Below are 22,698 nucleotides of genomic sequence, written 5' to 3'. Positions count from 1 at the left end.
GTACTAAGGTACTAACGTACTAAGCAAATTCAGAACAAGCTGTGATGAGTTGTCCGTACCGAGAACTAAGGTACTAACGTACTAAGCAAATTCAGAACAAACTGTGATGAGTTGTCTGTACCGAGTACTAAGGTACTAACGTACTAAGCAAATTCAAAACAAGTCGTGATGAGTTTTCCATACCGAGTACTAAGGCTCTAGGGTACTAACGTACTAAGCAAATTCAGAACAAGCCGTGATGAGTTGTCCGTACTGAGTACTAAGGTACTAACGTACTAGGCAAATTCAGAACAAGCTGTGATGAGTTGTCTGTACTGAGTACTAAGGTACTAACGTACTGAGCAAATTCAGAACAAGCCGTGATGGGTTGTCTGTACCGAGTACTAAGGTACTAATGTGCTAACTATTTTTCCGTTCAAAGCGAAATATCGGCCAAAATAGTAATTCCGGCCTCGTGTTATCTTCAAAAAACAAAAACAAAAAGCTGTTGATTACTATAGGGTATTTACTACTTCAAAACAGGAATGAGAAGGCTCTGGATTAGAAGAGTATTTTTTTTTCTACTATTGAATTGGAAACAAGTAAATATGGGGGAGTCATGGAAGGTTCTGAGCACGCAACACCACAAACAAAAGAGAACTAGAAACTCAGCAACCAAAAAATATTCTCAAAGGACCGACATCGCAATATTCATTAAGTTGCACACTTTAAATGGTCTGGTTTGGCCGATCGTGCATGTGGTAGAGGTCTGGAGGTCAAGTAAAATGCTAACCAATGTTTATTAAAGACTCATTAGGATTTATTGCTTACTTTGTTTTACCAAAATATAGTTTCTAAAAGGGTTAAAGAAAAAACTGCAATTCATAATTGGTTTATTTCAATGAAAACCGTCAGTTTGAGGTCACCAAAACAACGCAGTGTGAGGTTGTTCTCCACTACATTAGCGCATTAAAAATAAGGTCCACACCACAAAACCACAAACCCCAATGGTTATCAATATACTCCTTTTTTCACAGACTAAATCAAATGTTCAATTTTATGCTATATATGAAAAGAACGAGAGTTGTAGTTAGTACGCTAGTACGTAGGTATTCATGCTTGCTCGAGAGGTTTAGTTAGTACACTAGTTGTAGGTATTCATGCTTGCTCGCGATTTAGTACTGTTAGTACTGTAGTACTGATGAAAGCTGTTAGTACTGTAGTACTGATGAAAGCTGTTAGTACTGTAGTACTGATGAAAGCTGTTAGTACAGTAGTACTGATGAATAAGCAAAAATCTACAGAAAAGCATTCCTATAATGGGCAGCATATACAGTTGTAAGGAAAGTAAAAATTATGTTCAAAAGGTATTCCTTTTCAACTCACTTTGAAATCGGTACATGCAGTTTCATAGATGACATTTAGGAGATAAAATAATGATGTGGATGAATGTTTGTCAAAGTGTAGGGTTGGTAATTGTAATAGTGTACATTTTTCACCATTCCTCTTACTACCTTGTGTAGTCTTGACATCACAGAGAGCTTTTAAATTTGAAAGATTAAGCTGAAAAAAAAATTAAAAAAGTGAGTACAAAGTCCAGTAAATCTTTTTATTTCCTCTCACAAATGTTGTTGCGACCACTTAATTTAATTTGGTGTTGAAAAATATATCTCAACAGTCAATACTTGAGAGGAATGATATCCTTTTAAAAACAGACAGTTAACAACAACACTTAATTATACTAAAACATACCAATGGTAAATCATTTGAACACAACCCTCTGCATACATCCTGAACTTAGACAGGGTTTCAACTGAAGACTCGGACTGCCTAAAAATCAAATTAAGAAATGTTAATGATATTTAATTTATTGTGGGAAGTGAGGAGATTGAGAGAAGTGTTAATAGCCCTAAACAACCTGAGACACTGATTGATTTAAACCCCACTGCTCAAATTCCTTTGGTCCTTATGGTTAACACCAATCATAGCCAGAAAGCTATATTTTTTTTAACCTTTTCAGCAATTTTCTTGGATAATACTGGAGGGATGAAGTTAGAATTTGGACAAGATAGGACACATTATCAATGGAAGAGCAACTGTTATCACATTCATCAGATCATTAATATTTTGGAATTAAATCTAGTTTGAAATAGGGGAGGTAAATTTGCTGAAAACCTGAGTGTGGTTGCAAGCCTTGTCCTATATTGCTTTTAATTAGACATCTAATTAGTGCACTAAATTTTTTTTTCACTTTATAGATGTTTTGAAGAAAAAGATATGGTGTTGGTTTTAATTTTCGGTTCTTTTCATGCAACTTGGCAGACAGGATATTGTTTAATTAAAATAAATGCTTCAATTTCTTTCAAAGTTCAAGTCCATTTCAATTTCTAGATGGAAACATCAACATTGAAAACATCAAACCTCAAGAAAGTGTAGATGAAAAAATCAAGCTACATCAGGAAAAGGACTGACACTGCTTGAGGCTCATGTGTGAGAAAGCTTTCCTACTGCTGGGCGTTGACAAAATCTGGACCGGATTGGATTGGATTGGATTGACAAAACCGGGACCGGATCAGACCGGATTAACAAAAATCTGGATCAGATTGTGTCAGATTGACAAAACCCGGACCGGATTGGATTGGATTGGATTGACAAAACCGGGACCAGATCAGACCGGATTAACAAAAACCTGGATCAGATTGTGTCTGATTGACAAAACCTGGACCAGATTTGAAAAAAATCAGATCGCCATGAATTTCCCGCCAAAATAGTCATGTAACATCTCATGATCAAGTTTTGGCATAGAAATATGACTGCCTTTCTTCGCAGCTCAGTGAAGCAAAGTTGTAATGGTTCTTTTTCGTGTAAGATATTCCACAGGTGCCCCCAGCTCACTACACTATAGGTATAGTTGTGTTGAAGACAATCACAGACAAAATTGTGCACTGAAGACGTTTTTAATCTGGTACGCAATCTTCTGTTAGTCGGTACAGCTGTAAATTATATAAAGCAGAAAGCTAGAGACTCGAAACTGAAGTAAATATTGAATTACAAAAAAAATAACAGTACAAAAGCGACAACTCGCATATTTTTGGGTATCTCCAGGCTTAAATAAAACGTCAACATCAAAGGGTAAAAGATGACCGAAGAAACAAACTTTCGCCTGTAGAGGCACACAACACAATTGTTTGAGCACATGGTAGCAAAAATCACGTGATCCGCACAAGGGGGATCGGAGGGGCAAACTGTCCCTAACAAGTTGTTTCACCTAAACAAGCATAAAGAACTACAGAAAACAGATGAGGTAAGTTCATATACTTTATTATTTTAAAAACTATAGATAATTGTGACCTCTCACAGGAAAATGTTCAAAATGGTTAGCCGTTTTTAAACGAATAGCCGTTCACTAGCTGTTCATCAGCCATTCGAATGGATTGGCATGCCGTTTGAATGCCTCTAGCAATCCGTTCTTGAATATTCATCATCCGTTCGAACCATTCGAGCTATTCGTTTCAGAAACTTCGTCATCCGTTTGAACGCCTCTAGCTATCCATTCTTGAATATTCATAATCCGTTCAAACGCCTCCAGCTATCCGTTCTTGAATATTCATCATACGTTCGAATGATTCGAGCTATCAGTTAGAGAAAATTCATCAGCTGTTCACTTGGCACTTTGGCAACGATGGTGGAAACATTTTTGGTGTGATCGCAATCCATATCTTCTCTCGTTTAATTCTCCATTTTGTGATTGTGTGAAATGGTGGTAATTGACACAAGTTGTTAGCAGTTACCAAGGCAATGCATTCTTGATGGACAGACAGGGAAGCTGGGATTATGGAAATTTGAACCTGAATTGAAGTTTAGAAGTATTGCATTCTATGCTTTTCGTGTGCAAGTTCCTTGGTTGTACCTTATCTTAATCAGTCGAATTCAATAGTAAAAATATTAATTATAATCCATTTGAATGCACCGAAAGCGAAGTCAAGTTATTCAAACGATCGAGTTTTGACTCGTTTCAAGTGATCTCTTCACAGATTGTGTCAAATACCTCGCGTAACTTAACACTGCATCATCCAACACGTGACGCTTTCATGAAATAATCCTTTGCTTTGGCTCAAGAGGAGAGCTTGGGACACCTGTGTCGGCATTCGTTTTCACGAAACCATCTGTTCAAATAATTTCTACAGGCGCTCACTTGTTCGACCGCTTAGCCGTTTATCCATTTGGTCTCAGTGTTCGAAAAGTTAGCCGTTCATCCATTCGATAATTTTCATTAGCCGTTCATCCATTCAACCTAATCTGTTCGAAAATTTTAATTAGCCGTTCATCCATTCGACCTCATCCGTTTGAAAATTTTAATTAGCCGTTCATTTGTTCGACCTTATCTATTCGAAAATTTTCACTAGCCATTCATCCGTTTGACCTCATCTGTTCGAAAATTTTAGTTAGCCGTTCATCCATTCACAGTATCTGTTTCGAACGGCTTTCCTAGCCGTTCATCACCCGTTCGCTTGCCGCTCCGTTCACTGTTCAAACGGCTACCGTTAGAAACGTTTTCGCGTGAGGTCACAATTATGCCATAAGAAACACATTCCTAGCCTTGCACACTGTACGTAGTTTTTTTTAATTTATTGAAACATTATCATAAATTACTGACCCATCATTGTAAACAGTTGCCAAAAAGCCTTTTAAGGAGCAATTTTTAAAGATTATCATTATCATAACAAATGTTTTCATAGAATGCTATTACAGACTCCATACACTGTTTTATAGAGTGATCAAAATCAATGGTTGACACTGTAATGTAACACCGCTTTTTGCAGCAACACTGTCAAAATACGCCACTTGCATTGTAACACAACACCACTTTCCCGTCACGGTCACGCCTGCTATACATTTCGTATTGTGAGCTTGAGAACGTCTGTGGATATTCATTTTCAACTGCAATCAATTATGGCCAAATTGTAGCGGCCCCAGTTGACCAGCACTTGCTTAGCAAGTGTCGTTACCTCTGATAGAAAACTTAAACATCAAGCGCCTGTAACTCCCGTGAGGCTTAGCGCTCACACTGTGCATGGCAAGAAAAACAGTCACCGTGTTTGACATGTTTCTCTTAAGGCTGCAGAACTTGTATGGAATTCTGGATATTTTCCAAGTTAACTAGCGGACAGCTACATTATGAGGTACGTTCTTTCACTAAAATTGATTGAATTTGTTTGAAATTCTACAACCTGTATTCACTGTTAATTACGTCTTTATGGTATAACACCTACTGATCCAATTTTTTCGGATCTGGTCCGGGTTTTGTCAATTGGATGCAATCCGATCCAGGTTTGGGGTTCTGTCCTGGTGTACCGGTTCACAAGGGAATTACCATTGTTCTTTCTTTGTTTAGGAGTTATCGGCTAGCTATTGTGTATTGTTTGGTCTTTTGTATTGGCTCTTGTGAACCGGTACACGAGGACAGAACCAGGTTTGGTCAACCCAATCTGATCCAGTCCAGGTTTTGTCAATCTGATCCGATCCGATCCAGTCTGGATTTTGTCAACACCCCCCCACTGCCAGTTGTGTCTAATTCCACTTTAAGTAGTTGCAAGATCTGATTGTTAATTCTCCCCTCTAGCTGCTTCACATTTCCTTATAGATTAGTTTTGAGAATTTGGTGTTGGATCAGGATAATAACTTCTAATTGATAAGTTAAAGAGAAGAAACAGAGAAAAGGCTTGCAACTTGGTTAACAGCATACCTATAACTTAATGAGTGAGTGACTCATCTGCATATTTGGGTGACCTTAAAAACTTGTTAATACACTTTGCATATTCACAAGTTAAAAATACGATGCAGACTTGGATAAGCCATTTCAAATTAACTTTGGCCTCTTTTTAAAAAACAAGGCCTAGTGCTTAACCATTCTTGGGAAAACGAGTTTAATTTACATGTGAATGATAACCTATTATCATATGCAAGGATGAGCACCAGGACTCGCTTTGAAAAAGAGGCTAAAGGTAAGGCATATTTCTCCAATCCGGGATCTTACTTAGATATCTGTGAAACTGATCCATCGAATTATCTGCGATGCAACTAAACGATCGAAATTCCACTACCCGTTCCTAACGACGAAAAATCCTTCGATTAAGAGAATAAGGGCCTGATTACATGAGCCGAGCTGGCCCAGTTAGCCGGTCTGATTTCTTTTTTTTTCACGATTTGGCGAACACCAAAACAAAAGAAATCAGCCCGGCTAAGAGGGCCAGCCCGGCTCATGTAATCAGGCCCTAAGTGGACCGAAAGCAATTCTTCTTCGCTTTTTGGTACCATTCAGCTCATAACACCTCACTGTTATTAACAGACAGTGCAGGTAGCGACAACACGCACATCAGGTTATCTTTTTGACGTAAATTAGATTGAAAACTTTTTACAAAATTAGATACATTCCTAACTTAGTGGGCTTCTCCTGAAGAAGTGTTCTTAAGTTAGCAAAAAGAAGAGCTATAAGCGAGTTTCCAGACGACGCAAACGCAAGCCCTACTCAGCACATTCGTGAGGTCTGAGATTACTGATGACCATTTGCATGTTTCCTCACTACAACCTTGGACATAACGTGAAGGAACAGTTAATCATTTAGAAATAACCAGAAAAACTTTAAATCTGAAAAGTGGCATCGAACGGTCCCCGAAACGATGGAAAGTGGTAATTCCCTAATCGCATACCTTTGATCACTCGGGCACATGTAAATTGCTGCTACATACAGGTTTCCATGGCTAAAACCCTCTAAAAGTTATGACCACAACCTTTCGGATGAACCAATCACTTGAAGACACGATTACAAGCTAAAGAACTAAGGAACTCAACCCATGATTGATGCAAAAGATCCCTTGCTTAAAAGTCTACTCCATCAAACACCACTTTTCCGCACCAAGAGGGAGGGGTTTGAAGCTGCGTAGTAACTTCTCTTGGGTCACATGATTTAAGTTCCCAACGATGTGTGGACAATGGACTACGGGACGGTGGATTACAAAGTATGTCGAATAATCCCTGGAGGGTTAAAGGGGTACGATTTTGGAATGCGGTTAAATGAATGGCTTAAAATGCCGACACTCAACCAAGAATGTTCCAATCATTAATACTGAGAATTGCTCATGAAATTGGGAGTAATAATTTGGTTATCTGCTAATTTGCAAGTGGGTAATTTGAAGCCCATGTCCTGATTGGCTACCTGAGCAAGCAAGATGGGTACATCTTGTCCGCTCTGAATTAGCCATTTTGATCTCGCACAAGATAACCCCTGTGTGGAACAGCATGGAGTAAACCTACAAAGTTTCATAATTTTTCAAATACTGTCTGCAACAGAGAAGCAAAAAGTAGCAGAAGACAGTCCAATTTAAAGGAAACATAAACAACTCTTAAGGGTTTATTGAGCTACAAACACAGTTGGCTTTCTTTCCAGGCTCTTGAAATAAATAAGCAATTCTTGATTCTTATAATAAAAAGAAATCTTTTTCCCATATAATAAATCCTTACTGGACCAAGCTTGCTTGGTTAATATAGCAGATGATTAGCCTCCTCCCTTTTTTGTTTTTATGGACCTCAACTTTGTCTCCGTTCACAAAAGTGCAAAAAAAATAACTCAGCCAATATCCAGCTCTCTTGACCTCACAATTGGTCAATAACACATATGTATTAAACTGTTCCTGGAAGGTGGTAAATTTATTTTTAATTTATACACTTGTATATCTCTGTTAACCTTTCTAACCATTAGTTTAAGTAAAGTTTCATATACAACATTTGAGATAAACTTGTTGCCATTTCACTACTATCACTGTCAAGAGCTGACTATATAACCTTAAAATTGTGAAATAACCTTTTTAGAATATGGCTTTGTAATTTTAAACTAAACCCAAACATTTCACAGATCTGTATGAAGCAGAACTATGTACTTTGTAGAGAAAAAATTCTTTAATTTAAACTCATCTAATCAACACAAAAAATGCATAAATACACATTCAAATAAATTTGTAAGTTAATGGGATGAGAATTTATTGAAAATAAAACTTTCTCTCTTTCTTTAGTTATCTTGTGGCTTGCGGTGCTGGCATACAATCTTCTTTCCCATTTGTAATCAAAAATTTTTGTTGGAAGAAAGACCAGACACAAAGGAGGTGTCTTTAATTTCCAGGCAACTTGCAAAGAATGTCAGACTAAATTATGTTAGGACCTAAGCAGTAAAAAAAAGTGAAACAAAAGGTTACTATAAAGTGTGATTCATCTTCAAATGAAATTAGCATGGAAACGGGTTCACTATGAAAACAATCTTGAAATCAACTTCATTTATAAGAAATAGCATCAAAAATTAAATGTCCTCCCCCCCCCCCCCAAAAAAAAAAAAAAAAATGCCAAGTCCTGTAAATATCACATGATGTACAGGATAATCTAAGGTTCTTTCAAGGATGTAGAATGCCGGCTAGAATGCAGAATACCCGGCCACTCATTTACATGTCATTGAATAAGAATAGCCTCTATTGTGTTATGCTTCGTTCTTCAAAGCCTCTCAACACAGGTAACTGAGGTGGACAAAGGTGGCCGGGTATTCTGCAATTGCTCCAGAATGCCTTCTGTTGGTTAAATCACTATCCTACTCATAGCTCAGCTTGTTTTGTTAACAATTATAAATCAAAATCTACTTCTAAAGTGTAGCTCTTAAGAAGTTAACTGTTCTAGAAAAACATACTATAGTTCTACATCCACATGCTTGAAGAACTATTCTGATTTGTCTGTTTGTTTTCAAAAAGCTGAATAATTCACTTATCACAAGTGAGCATCTAAAGCCTCAAGATACTTTGAAGAGATCAGTTTGGGAACAAGAAGATGCCTGCAAAATTAAAGACATGATTTCATTAAATTTTATCAAATAAGTTGTTACAGTTGTAGTTCTAATTGCTTGTTAATGACCCAGTACTACATAACCATTAATACACTTTTTATAAACAAAGATAGCATGATTTTGTTATTAAAAATGTCACCAACATACTAAAATATGTTCACACTCTTTTGCACAACAAACTGTCTAACACCATCTCATAATCACAACATACAAAAGGCTGTGTATGACTAATCTTGCAAACAATTTCTCCTCTACTCAGATGGTACACCAGCAAAGAGGTTTTTTGCATCAAGGAGTAAAAACTTAACTTCTGGAATTACATTCAAGAAAGCATTGGGTGAACTTTGTAGCCAATCTATTACCTTTTTGGATGTATCTCATCCTGTCTTTGAATCATTCAGCTATTACATCGCGAATAACTCCAAAAAAAGACAGTGTTTTTTTACACCATTATGGTTTATCTTGTCCCACTGAATTTTTTGCTAAAATAATATCTATTGCAAAAACTGAAGTTAAAGGGGGTCTGAATCCTAAAGGAGGATTCAAAATTAGGCACAAGGAAAAAGTTTTAAAATATTTTTATCTTTCTCATTTTATTTCACTCTTTCACTCCCAAAATTTCACTACTTATTCTACTTACTGTCTGCCATACAATTCTTTTGATGTTAGTTTGAAGAATTTGGTTTTGGATCAACAAATAATCCCTCAATTTATACTATTTTGTCTTTATTCTCATCACTTGTCCGTTTCATTTTGAATTGATATTGTAGGGAGAAATTATGTCTTGGTTACTCATGGTAATTAAAGGATTAACCACAGACGTGACTTAATTATAATGGTAATTTGTTCTTACCTGATTGGCAATATAAACATGAGTAGAACAGGAAAAACCATCTTAAGATATGGCAATGGGGCAAATCCAAATCCACATAGAATACCAAGCTGTAAGAACTGCAGAGCAGCGTACAGGTGCATCTTTCTCTGAGGCACATGTCGAATGTAGTGGTTTGGTGGATAGGAAGCCTATAAGATTTAATATCTTTTAATAAATCTAATATTTTCAGATCTTTTAGAAATGAATTCAAGTATTAAAAACTTACTCATCATCAAGAGAGGATTGTCATAAATTGCAATAACCAAATTTGATTTCTTATGACATAGGAGTTAAGTTAATGAAATAATGTAAATTTGTGTCCCAATCAACATGGAGTTGAACCATAAGATCAAGAGAGGAAAAACATAATGCTCTTTCAGAATTAATACAAAATTTGATTCATATGAAAAGAGACAGTATTAGCACACACAGGGTTGTGCTCTTCAGAGAATTACCTAGACACTCTAAATCTGCAAAATCCAGGGCGCAGTGAAAAATTGCACTTTCAATAACAAAGTGGCACAAAGTGTCCCACAGGCATATCATGTAACTCGTCTGTGACACCTAAACTCTGTTAAGGCACAACCCTGTGACAAAAGAGTATGATTTCTACCAACCTGTTCTGTGACCAACAGCAATGCTCTTTCAAACATCTGGTTATGATATAAGGAAGTCATGGCCATAAAAAGAAACAGGCCATCAAGGACAGGTGTGGGGATTAGAGTGAGAGGAATGGGTAACATTAACAGTGATAATGCAATGAGAGTGCTGGAGAGAAACCCAGTCAGTCTTGTTTCTCTAACTTTGACAATGCTGCAAAAGGAAAAAGAATGTATGGACAATCGTCAATTCTTATTCGTTTTTATTCTCAAATAGCCTTCAGTTACTTAACCAAGGAAAAGCATAAATATTTGTAATCCACAGATAGATTGCAATTCAGTTGAAGAACTTTTCAAAGTTATGACTAACAAAAAATTTAAGGGCAAATGAAGTCAACTGGCTTTTGAAGTTCAGAGAGTGGCTGCTATGCAAAATAACTGTTAGGTATTCACATTTCCCTCTGCTCCTTTTTCACATTTTCATGCCATAGTACAAGTGCACTACCATAATTTACATAATTCATGCACTTTTCTGACAACCTTTTAACTGACAACTGAATAAAGAATTCTTGCTATGTACACTGGAGTTATCAAACTCACATTTCAAACACATGCCTTCTGTCTACTCTCTCTTCAACATCTGCCAGTGCCCTGACATGAAATGGCGAGTGAGGTAGGGCAGCATGTACCCATGGCAGGCCAAAAATGGATAGACAGCCATTGACTACAGCTACAACAAGTAAATCCCAATGATATGCACTGCCTTTCTTCAGTCTAATAAAAAAATAAGTTAAATTTGATGACTCCTCAGCACTGCTTGGTAGATAGTAAAAATGACTGGGTTAAAAATAAGCAATTAAATCATGTATTGAAAATCCAGCTGAGATCAATACTATCATGCTTTGCTATTCTTAATAGTCTTAATAAAAAATCTGAGGCTTTGTAAGGCTCATCAACTATCTGGTAATGCAATCCTGTGTACTCTTTTAGTTATAAATGCCTGCTGTTGGCTTGTAGGTCATTAGAGTGAAGCCCTGTCATCAATGTCTCATGGACACTTGCACCTTTTTTCGAGTAAAAGGTTTTAGTGAACACACTAACTTTAACCAAATGAAAAACAAATTAAATAATGAGAGCATTGCCATGATAGTGGGCAGAAAAGAAAAAATGTGGAATGGACTACAGCCTAATCATAATGTAGGATCTCTTTATCAATGCTATGTACCTGTTTCTAGGATTATTAACCATGGCACTTGAAATATTCTAATCCATGAAAAACAACAGAGAAAGGGAGAACCCTAACCCAAGTCCTGCAAACACTGCACCCCAAGTGAGCTTGGGCAATGAAGCAACAGTAAATGAAAATGTGCTGCTTGATTCAAACTTGTAATCTGTGAAAAGTCATGAAGAATAAGAGAGTTACCACCAAACTAATTAGATATTGGGTAGTCTTTCTTTTTTATTTCAAAAACTATGAACTACCAAAGTAAGGTTGTTTTACGACAAGTTTTTCACTATATTACAATTGTTATGACATGATGATAATAATGTGATCTTTAAGTAGAATTCCAGAACCTGATAGTTATTCTTCACTATCACTACATCAGTTCTTTAGAGTAGAATGAGTAAATATCAAAGAAATAATAACACTTCCTGCTCTTATTGTGCAGTACGTACTATCAATATCTCGCACAAAAAATGAAGCAATAAAAGACATGACAAGTACAGCCACCACAAGTGCATAATCAGCCAGTGCCTCTCTCTTTCCAGCATTGAGAAAGGGGCTGAAAATTGAATTAGCAAGTCCATCAATTAATAATTGAACATATTTAAAACAAAAGCCACATTTAACTGCCTTACAGAAACAATTTCATTCTTGGTAAAGAATGCTAAAGCTACAAAAATTGTATCTAAGTTGCATCATGCAGTGCTTTGCTAAAAAGTTCTAGTTGCTAAACTTTTGTCTTGTTATAAAACAGCAAATCATTCTCATGATAGAAGGACATTTCAGCTTTACTCTCGTGCAAATTAATGTTTAAAAAATTACCTTATTGTTACTAACCTCTTGCAAAAATTGTAGAGTGCTACACCAATCCAAACTGTTCCTAGGCTTGTAACAGCATAGGAGAGACCTCCCTCTCTGCTACAAACTGATACATTTGGGACCTGATCATGAGTGAAGTTATTAGCAATCCCCTGGCCAACAACACAAGATGATGAGTTCCAGCAGGAACTTAAACTTGTACAGTGAGGACTTGAGTATTCTGTTGAGAAGATTTAAGTGAAAGTTACAACTTACCAAACAACTCCCATAATATTCCTACTAAAAAAAACTAGCATATGAAAAAAGACGATTATGACAACACCATATTGGTCATTCATTCATTATTACTTCACTGTCAAAAACTCTGTAACCCTTAAAAACAATAAGCATTTAATTTCACCCAACAGTGTCACCCCTGAATCCAACACTCAAAATAAAGGAAATGATCTTAAACCCAAGAAGCTCTTGATTGTTAGACAAATCTTCCCAGTAAGTACATTGGGGAATGAAAAGAGAAGAAGCAGTATAGAGAATAATCATACTGATGTTAGGATGTAACTTAGGGTTAATTGTGCTATAGTCACATAGTTTACAAATACACAAACACACACACGTACACACCTACATAACATCGGTTAAACATCAGGCAAGCATATTGAAATCAATTTTGGCCGGCAGCATGCCAATTTCATTCACAAAATTTCTTAGGAAAACTTTGGAAACAGCCCTTTCAGGCAAAATGTATAAAGAAAAATTGAAACATTAGGGAAAAAAAACAAGGAATCCTTTTGTCTTACCCTTAGGTCATACACTAAATCAAAATAGTGATATTATTTCGAAATACCATAACATAAGGGTTTGTGTTTTGTGCATTCAACTCTTTTAAATCAACTTGACCTGATACCCTGGAAATGCACCACCTTGCCATTTTTGCATGTGTAGACATTTAACTGCTGTGTTCCCAGAGACATTCTCACCAATCCAGAATGATGAACAATAACTTGTACTTTTTTTAGAGTAATTATTATCAGTACCTTTGATGATGCTACTGATGGCATCTACTGTAAATGCAAGTGAGATGAACAAAGCAAAAATTTCCTCTGTCGATCTAAAAAAAAAATAAACCAAACAATTATGCAAACTATTAACTTCTCACAAACTGAACTCACCAGCAGTACTCGGAAATATTGGCCCAAAGGTGTAGCAGTTCAGACCAAGGGTTAATATTCCATGATACAGCTTGAGCAAATGAGATTGGTAAGTGGTTTGTTATATGGCACTCAGACTAAACAATGTTTATTTAGAATTTGCTGGGGGCTTTCATGACCAAAAATACATTTTGTCGAATAATTATTTAACATGTTTATTCGATGACTCGTATTCACTGTCCTTAATCAGAAAGCACATGAGTAATTAATTTAAAAGCCTCGTGATCAACAGTCAATCATAAACGTCTTTTGAACTCTGTACAAACAAAACAGAAAACAAAACCCTATGGGAGCTAATAAGTTTCACGACACACTCCCCCGGTTTGGGTTACATTCGTAAACAAACATAGAAAAATTTGAATGCAATTCTGTATTAAGTACGAAATCTGCGCATGAGTTCACCCCTCATTGCAGCATTGCGACGTGGTGTAGTGTTCGCAGAAGTGTTCGGAGTATCATGAACAGGAGAACCGCTCGTCGGTTCGGCTCCGTACTCTTCAATTTGATTAATGTCATCACTGCTGTTGATTTCAAGTGGAAACAAATGTTTGACACTTCGTTTTAACAGACAAGGAATACAATCTGCACTTGAGAATTTGATAATAGCAGCTCGGATGTTACCATCCTTTCCCGGCAAAAGTTCTTCCACTTTAGCTAATTTCCAGAACATTCTGTTTGATGTATCGTTCTTGAGAATGACTACATCTCCGATGACTATGTCAGCTCCCTTTCGATTCTTTGTGACTTGTGCGTGTCTCTCTCGAAGATTCAACAGATAGATTTTTCTCCATTGGTCAGTAAATTGGCGAAGAAGGTGGCGATGATGTCTTGCTCTTCGTGTAAGCGATTCGTAGGTGCTGATGACCTCAAAATGACTATCGTTCGCAGTATTGGTTACTTGTCGCCCATTGATTAGGTACGAAGGGGAAAGTGTGTAACTCATGCCATCTTGATCGTCCTCTACGTAGGTCAGAGGTCTTGAGTTAACGACCCATTCGATCTCGACAAGCAAGGTGTTTAACTCATCGTAGCTTAAGGTGGTTCTGCCAAGGGACTTTTTCATACAACAACTGATGCTCTGGATTAATCTCTCCCAGAAGCCTCCCCACCAAAGGGCCTTCTCAATAATAAATCTCCAGCTGACACCACTGATGGCTAAGTAACGCAAGACTTCTTTCGACCGTGCAATCTTGACAATTTCCTTTCCAGATCCTCGGAATGTTTTTCCATTATCGGACATTAGAGTTGCAGGCAGTCCCTGATGACTTGTAAAGCAGCGAAACGCTAACAGGAAAGACTCAACAATGAGATTTGGCGTAAGTTCAAGGTGTGCAGGACTCGTTGAAGCGCATGAAAATAAACAAATATAGCACTTACTGTTGTCGTTTTCAGTAGTTGAATTACCACGTATGAAAAGAGGACCCATAAAGTCTACTCCAGTAAGAGTAAATGGTGGATCTTCAGAGACGTGAACGCTTGGTAAACCACGACAGCTACGGCAACGAGAACGTGGAAAAACAATAGATCTAATTGGCAGAACAATAGCCCTGCACGTGCGTTTGAAAACTTTGTACATTTCTTAGCCGTCCTTTGCAAAACAACAACAAGAAATCACCAAAATCTGTGTCGTCTGCCAAGCGAAACCGCGGAGGCAAATTATTTTAATTTACATTTGGAACTCAACGCTGCTTTTATGCGTTATGTTGAGTTTGAGGTCTGGCGCCCTATGAGACGGTAAACACATGCAACCATTTTGGAAATTCTAACTAAAAGTAGAAACTCATTTTTTAATTGACGTCTTCTGTGGCGTTGCCGTCCTGACTGCTTAAAGTCCCTATTGTAGCTTGAGTATGGCAGACCTTGGAGTCTTCGACAAGTAACACAAAGTTTAAGCACGCGCTTCACTGCCTGTCTCCCTCGTAGAATCCAAAATCTGTCACGAATAGTCGTCAGCGTGTTGTTGACTGAGCTGTGCTTTACTTTGTCATGAGTTTGACCGATTATCAATTCAGCATTAGGATAGAATGTAGCTATATCAACAAAGTTGAAATGGTAAATTGCCCACCGTAACGATTACAAAAGCTGACGTTTCAAGGGTTAGCTCTTTGTCGGAGCAAATAGAGGAATTGTGGGTTGTGTATGCTTTTAAAGGCAGAAAATGGAGCTACGTTATTGGTGAGAATATGGCAACGAGAAAAACAAGAATAAATTAGTGGAATGAAAAGCGTTTGTTGATCCCTGTGGGATTTAGACTGCCGGTTTGAAAGATGAGCTTTTGTTCAAGATTTTTACGGCTTTCCGTGCTTCCTAAGTGTAAGAAAAGACCGCAGATTGCCAGTTACTGTAACTCCGTCATAGTTTGAACTGGTACCTTTAGAGATGAAGCACAGTTCCTACATCCCATGGAAACCATGGTTACCGTAACCAATTGCTGAACTACTGAGCTGAACAACTAGGATGCAATCCGATACCTGATAGTCCCATACAAGGCTGTCTGGACCCAGACCACACCCTGTGGGGTCAGCACATTCAATGTACTCTGTATCTGGGTCAAGGCAAGTCAGTGTTTCATTAGTGCCATTGTAGACTAAAGCTGTGACCTCAGCCAGACCTTCAACCTTGGATGATGCACTTGCCATCATTTTACATGCCAAGTTCACAGGATGCCCAGGGAGTGGAGCCAGGAAGTCTGTTGGGTAAGGATAATCACCCATAGCTAGGGTCGTAAAAGAATTCCAAATCCAACCTAACATGTGAGGGATCTAAAATGAAAACAGAAAATAAATAATTGGTGAAACAATAAATGGATGAGAGGAAACAAAAAGTGAGCAAAAGGGAGGAAGATAGCACTTATGTAGAAAATAAGCTGACCAGTAGTTACAGTAGAGTCAAAAACTCCTGCTCCCTGCAACTTGAGTAATCATACACTTGACAACCATGATAGGTTTTGAGTGAAGGTGATCACATAATCCTTACCTGTTTTTTCTGTTCTATCAACTAAGTTGAAATTGTAAACTGGCCACTGTAATGAGCTAAGAAGGTGACGTTTCAAGCGTTAGCCCTTTGTCATTCACTGTGCCAAAGGGCTAACCCTTGAAACGTCAGCTTTTTAACTTGATACAGTGGCCAATTTACTATTCCAACTTAGTTGATGTAACCAAATTACTTTGTTACCTCCACCAACCCAGCACTACAGTTTCTTTAGAAACTTTCACCCTTTATCCCTTACCTGTTCTGTTGACTTTAGTGGTTTGCAGAGTTTAAATATCTTTGAGAGTTCAGCAAGTCCTATAAAATGAACACAGTTGATCAAATAAATGAAAGTTGAATTATAACTCTAGACCAGAACTATTGGTCTCCAGATAATTATACAACATAAATTTGAAACAAACTGTAACTACCGCTATGTCATTTACACAAAAAATCCATGTACCTGCCACATGAAATGAGTTATCCAGCTCCTTGTTACATGCACCCATGTTTTAAGATCAATTAATTAAAAGAAATTGGGTTTTGATTTTGACACTTGCTTTAAAAGCTTTCTAAAAACACTCCTTAATATTAGGGAAGGAGGATGGTACTGTTGGCCCGTCACCCATACTTAGGCCCCCTCTGAGAGAAACTACATACGGGCTACGGGCATCACGTTGTAGTTACTTAGAGCGAGCTCCTCGTGCTCGAGTTTGGAAATAAAGATTGTTCGCGTTGTTCACTGAGTCGTCCTTGCCGCCCGACAGTACAGTAATGAAGCAATTGCCTCCTTTCATAATGCTGCATACTCATCTCTCACTATGAGAGTATTCCCCTGGTTCCCTAGTCCCTTGCTTTACACCAACATTCCAAATTTCCAACCTGAAGAGAGTGGAAGATGTAAACCCCTTCATTTCCAAAACCCTCTTTGAGTTGCTACACATTTCCTTTTAAATTGTAAAGAGAATTTAGTGTTCTGAAAACACATTTTATAACCTATTTTCTAGTTTTTGTATTGTTCATTAGATTTTAAGCGTTCAGCAATTCCATGGGTTTCCTACATCTAACTCTGATTCATTTTACCTTCTGCACCTTGATTTTTCAGCATCTCAATCATTTCAAAGGCTGTAATAACATAACCTGGACAATTGGCATCAGCATTTGAAAAGTCCTTAGAAACAAACAATACAATTAAATCAATTGAAACACCTATTTGTTTTAAAATTAACTATAACGTGACAAAAGTCCAGCTATGATAGTTTTGCAGCTGTAGTTAATGAAAAAAGTTTTTCTTTTACTAACATCATTAAAAAAGAGCGAGCATTTCTAAAAATTAAATCAATAACTAAATGGCATTTTCACTATCCTCCATTACATATCCCAGGAGAGAGAAATAATTGTCAGTCTCCTTTCTTTACCTCTGTTACTGCACTGAAGAAAAAGTCTCTTTCACTTCCTTGGAAAGTGACCATGTAAATTGGAGCACTGGCTGCCAAGGCAGCATCAATCACATTTGGATATTTGAACCTCATGTAAGCACTTAGCATTCCACCATAACTGGAAAAAATAGACCAAGGACAGATAGTGATGCAGAATACCTCATTAAATTAAGTTTAATGAGTCTTACATCAATCCCTCTTCTTGGTCTTCAAGAAAGGTCTTCATTTTCTTTAATTTGGTTTTTTTGTATGTCGAAGAATACCGCATTTATGGTGCTCATTTGTCCGCATATAAATTCACTTCAAAAATTTAATCCTTTTCTGACACAATTCCAAATACTTGGAATTTTCTCTTGTTCTTGGCTGTTCAAATATTCACATTTTGAATGGAAACAAAGACTGGAATATTGCTATTGGCACAGAGTTTAAACTCCTTGCCATGCTTTTGATGCAGGTGATCACAATTGCCAAAACATTTCTTAGTCAAGGTCTTTTACAATGTACCACAACTTTACTCTCTGTGGCCTTGAACTGAATCTTAAGGTCAGTCACCAGGACTGCATAGTCTGCAAGGGCTTGTTCCATTGAAAGGTAACTGACTTTGTCGTGATCAAATGAGGACGAACCAAATGAAAGGGATTCTCCATAGTATCTCTGAAAGGGAATGACAACAGAGCACAATAACAAGAGATCAGAGCACCAACAATTCAACATTATCACAAAGCATCCTTGTATACTCACACTTTCTCCAAACACCACCAAAGCACTGAACTTCTGAGCTGCTTCAAAAACAAAGCCCAAGTTTTCCCAGAAACCAGTTATTGGTCCTTCATTGCCAGTGTAAAAAAAAATTGGTCCATTTTCATCCCAGTACTGATCTGTGAGGAAACATGGACACTGAGCTTAACAAATGATTAAAACTCAAAATTTCTCCATACTGTGAGGAGTTTACAAGCCGGTGCTTCAAGGAGTACAAAAGATATAATGTGAACTATGGAGAGGGTGGGTGCAACTACTTAATTCCTTTTTTTCACTTCAAGGATTTCTTGCTTTTTCTCTTTCGTTTCAGCACAAGTATAAGAATATAGGCAGAGCCTAATGAAATTGATTGCATTTTATGGGTGCCTCCTCCTGAAAAACCCAACAGCAGCCACAAACACTAACACATGACTTTGCTTAATTCTACAACATTTGTTGATTGCACAATGAAACCTCTGGCCCAGAAGGGGGGGGTGGGGGTGGGGGTTTGAACGAACCAATCTTCAAAAGTTCAACTGCCGCACGGGGGGGTAGGGGTTGAGCAAAGGGGATGTTGAAGCTTCCACGTGATCGATGCATTACTTAACTTCCAACACTTTTGTATCAATTTGAATTATTTAACTATAGAGTTCTGCTAAAATATGCTCAGAGGTAACGCATATTTCTAAGATTCAGCTGGGCCAAGTAATTTTCATCGACAATAAAGAGTGGGAGAAAGAGAGAGTGGTGGTTTACTTTCGATGATTATTTGTTCCAACAGATTATGCAATCTCACAGAAAGTAAACTTCATAAATATACAAAAGAAAACTTGAAAAAGAGAGCTATACGACTTAACCATGTTCTCTGACATATTAATCGGAACTGTGTAGCTTCACCTCCAAAGCTCCATCCGTGTCAGAAATTATGGTTACAACGCTTCAATAAATACCTGTGTAGATATACCGCTGCTTAAACGTAACCTTATTGGCTTGAACGAAGTTGAAGTGATCCAGGTCTTGCTCAAAATAAGCTGTCTCTTAAGGAACAGTAGCCCCTACGATAACAAGAAGAGAGGATATCACAATAAGAAACTCCAAGTGGCCAGCCATCTTCGTGTTTGTCGGAAAATAATCTACACGTGAGAGTCTTGTGACAAGCTAACTAGTCTTGAGGATTGCGTGATTCTGCATGACCAACGATTCAACCTGTCACATCTCGGAGGGTCCAACGGAGGCAGATAAAACACATCACAACAATACAACGGATTAATGTGACAGAACATCAGAGAAGTATCCTGGTTATCGAAGAAAAATCTTGTCTATTCCAGTACTATATCTTCCGAACGGGAGCGATAAGGGGGAGAAGGGTGCTTTATAATGCCTGGTGCGGGGGGGGGGGGTGCGTTCCCACTGGTTCCTATTCGGGAGAGGACGCTTATTTCTGTTATTTGAACGGAGGGGCTAAATAAAGGAAGTACGGTGACTGCTTCCGATATTTGACCAGTAATAGCATGTTACTTGGTAAAAAATAAGGTTTTAGAATCTCTAATCTCCTTTTACAAAAGTAATACGATTACACATTCTGTACCACTTTAGGTCAAGTAAAAATAAAGTTGAAAAAAGGTTTGACTGGTTCACACAAGTTTCACTGAAGTAATAAAGATTCTCAACAACTCGATGAGGCATGTTGACTATCATGATTAAATCAAAACTTTGAACCAATACGCGTGCTAAAAATGGGAGGAACATATGAAATCACATTGCTTTGAATCACTGAATCCCCCCTTTCAGATTTCAAAATTCACATAATTATCACAAGAGAAAAAAAGAAAAAAAAAAAAACAGCCCCTCTCCTAAATTATGGACAGAACATGTTTCCAGATACTGTAAACAATAAAGTTTAAAGCTAAGAATCCAAGAACTACAACAACTGATGGTTTAAAAAAATACTTTATTTCTAAAAAGAACTTTAATGGTATGAAATGTAATAAATAAAGGGAAATTGAAAACTCTTTGTACTTGCAAAGTGTGTGAGCAGTTGAGGTGCCAGCCATAAATGGAAGTTGCTAAAAATTCGTAGAGCTGTAACCTTTCATCTTCAAGACAAAATGAAATTATTTACAAAATCTCGAGTTCAACGAATTTGAACTCAAGTAACCAAATTATTTACACATCACAAGTCAAATCATGATAAACTGGAAAAGAAACCAGATGCAACGAGTTAGGAATGCCTCACAAAAGTTTTCCACACCCTTTTATGTATCATATGTAACAAGAAAACAAGGTTTTGAACCTGTTGATGATCTCAACCCTTCAATTTCCAGGAGTGACAAAAACAGAATTTATCCGTACAATATCAATTACAATGTCACAAAGGCAAGTGGTGAGAATCAAGAAAAATTTAAATTAGTGGTTGATCCTATACCAAATTCTCTGAACTAACATAACCAGAATTATATGGCAGACAGAAAGATGAGTTTCTTTTGATCAGAGATCTTGGGAGTGAAAGGGCCAAAAACCTGCTTTCTTTGCTTTCCATCAAAAGATGGACACAGAATTCACTTGATTATTCTATGTAAAGCTGGTCAAATTCTAACCACAATTAGGCAGTTTCAATGTACAGTTGTAACTTAACGAAACTCTTTAGAAATTTCTTTCTTACTGTTCTTTCTTGACTACATATATATGTTAATTAATATCCATCTGTAGTAAACATTAACAACTGAATTAGAAAAAAATTTATCACAAAAAAAGGACTTCAGTTATCATTCTCTATCAACTATCTTTAATGAAACATTATATTGAGTTGGTGACCTAACTTGAGTTCAGAGATCATATCAGTTTAGGAACAATCCAACACTCTCGACAGAAGTGTACTTCAACCTGAGTTTCAACCAAGCACATAACATTCACTGGATATTTTTCTAAGTGCCTGTGTCAAGACATTAGTAAATTGAGGTGACTATTACACATTTCTTTCTGAAAGAATCCTGAGTCAATCAAGACAAGGAAGTCTTCCTTAGAGTCTGTCATGTTTGTTAGATTCTTTTGAGGCTCCTCAATTTGTGTGTACAAAACGTTTGCTCTAATTGTACATGCCTTCCTCACACTTTCAAATACATAACATGTTGCTCATAATGTAGGCTTCAGAGGCCAGCACTAGTTTCTAGACTGATATGATCACCTAAATGTATCTAATCACCCAGTAGAGAAAGAGCTACAGCATTGCTCACTTATGTCTTCATCTCATCATTGCTTTATGGTTTGCTACCATGTGATGTCTGAAGATCAGTTCCAATCAACATGGATGATTGCCATGATAACTGGTCAAACAATTCACCAATACTCTTTGATCCTGTAGGGGGCTTGTCAGCCAAGACACTTGTAATGATCTGTTCAACTTATCTGTAAAACACAATAATTCTTAATTAATTCAATGTATTTTGTTTGCTGAACAGTAATTATATCTACACCTGTGAAGATACCACATTTAATTTGACAAAAATTGAGCTTTCAACCTCTATACTGAGCATTTAAATTTTCAGAAGCAGAACTCATAACTTAGCAGAAGTTATAATTGTTTTCTCCATAAACAAAGCTTTGATGCATTTCAATTTAGGAGCAGACATTTAATCTTGTCATCAATGAAGACAAACAAAGTCATTTTGTCATCACAAAATTAACACATATATCCACACATTTTAGAAATTGAAACTTTCCCATTGGTGTGTTCTAGAGTATCCTCCGGATGTCCACAATTTTCCTTTTTGTTTTTATTTTCCTTCAATGTGGTCCCCCATTCTAAAAATGCATTCAGTTAAACATTCTTTTTCGAGTTTTATTGTCACTTAGTAAAGATTATTGTCACTTATTGTCACTTATTTTTTTGCTAGTTGATTTGTTAAATAAAATCAATATAAACTACTTTTCAAATTAAATGTTTCAGATTTTGAGTAACCAAAAGTC

General features: G+C 37.1%; 2 protein-coding genes and 2 pseudogenes across 14 annotated transcripts in view; all 4 read right to left on the bottom strand.

Annotated features, from left to right (window-relative positions):
* The window catches only part of LOC148719651 (uncharacterized), a 32,695-nt gene extending 25,778 nt beyond the window's left edge, over positions 1–6,917 (bottom strand). For 7 of the 10 annotated variants that reach the window (XM_088738725.1, XM_088738733.1, XM_088738734.1 and 4 more), the window contains exons 1-3: positions 6,690–6,916; positions 1,732–1,809; positions 1,494–1,542 (exon numbers count right to left, since the gene is read on the bottom strand). In XM_088738725.1, the coding sequence (XP_088594851.1) occupies positions 1,494–1,511 (18 nt within the window). In that variant the 5' untranslated portion in view covers positions 1,512–1,542; positions 1,732–1,809; positions 6,690–6,916. Of the gene's footprint in view, positions 1–1,493; positions 1,543–1,731; positions 1,810–2,400; positions 2,420–6,689 lie in introns of those variants that run through there. The other 3 variants (XM_088738731.1, XM_088738727.1, XM_088738726.1) reach the window with 2 other exon arrangements.
* Positions 6,918–7,372: 455 nt separating this feature from the next.
* On the bottom strand, positions 7,373–13,348 carry LOC148719650 (solute carrier family 4 member 11-like; annotated as a pseudogene). Its single transcript, XR_015993339.1, has 8 exons — positions 13,282–13,348; positions 12,396–12,597; positions 12,011–12,117; positions 11,637–11,724; positions 10,934–11,107; positions 10,352–10,402; positions 9,714–9,883; positions 7,373–8,848 (listed from the first exon to the last, which is right to left on the bottom strand). The product of XR_015993339.1 is annotated as a solute carrier family 4 member 11-like (transcript).
* On the bottom strand, positions 11,581–19,857 carry LOC148719649 (dipeptidyl peptidase 2-like; annotated as a pseudogene). The gene is made up of 10 exons (XR_015993258.1): positions 19,683–19,857; positions 18,736–18,872; positions 18,499–18,648; positions 17,639–17,726; positions 16,815–16,873; positions 16,057–16,347; positions 13,412–13,485; positions 12,396–12,597; positions 12,011–12,117; positions 11,581–11,724 (listed from the first exon to the last, which is right to left on the bottom strand). The product of XR_015993258.1 is annotated as a dipeptidyl peptidase 2-like (transcript).
* Positions 19,858–20,663: 806 nt separating this feature from the next.
* LOC148719641 (uncharacterized) overlaps positions 20,664–22,698 on the bottom strand; it is a 146,975-nt gene continuing 144,940 nt past the window's right edge. For both annotated transcript variants that reach the window (XM_088738682.1, XM_088738683.1), the window contains one exon: positions 20,664–22,137. The gene's annotated coding sequence lies outside the window, so the exon portion shown is untranslated. The remainder of the gene's footprint in view (positions 22,138–22,698) is intronic.

The sequence above is a fragment of the Stylophora pistillata genome, chromosome 11 (assembly GCF_964205215.1).
Source record: "Stylophora pistillata chromosome 11, jaStyPist1.2, whole genome shotgun sequence".
Classification (NCBI taxonomy): domain Eukaryota; kingdom Metazoa; phylum Cnidaria; class Anthozoa; order Scleractinia; family Pocilloporidae; genus Stylophora; species Stylophora pistillata.
Note: the sequence above shows the minus strand (reverse complement) of the source record. Positions and strands in the feature narration are given on the sequence as shown.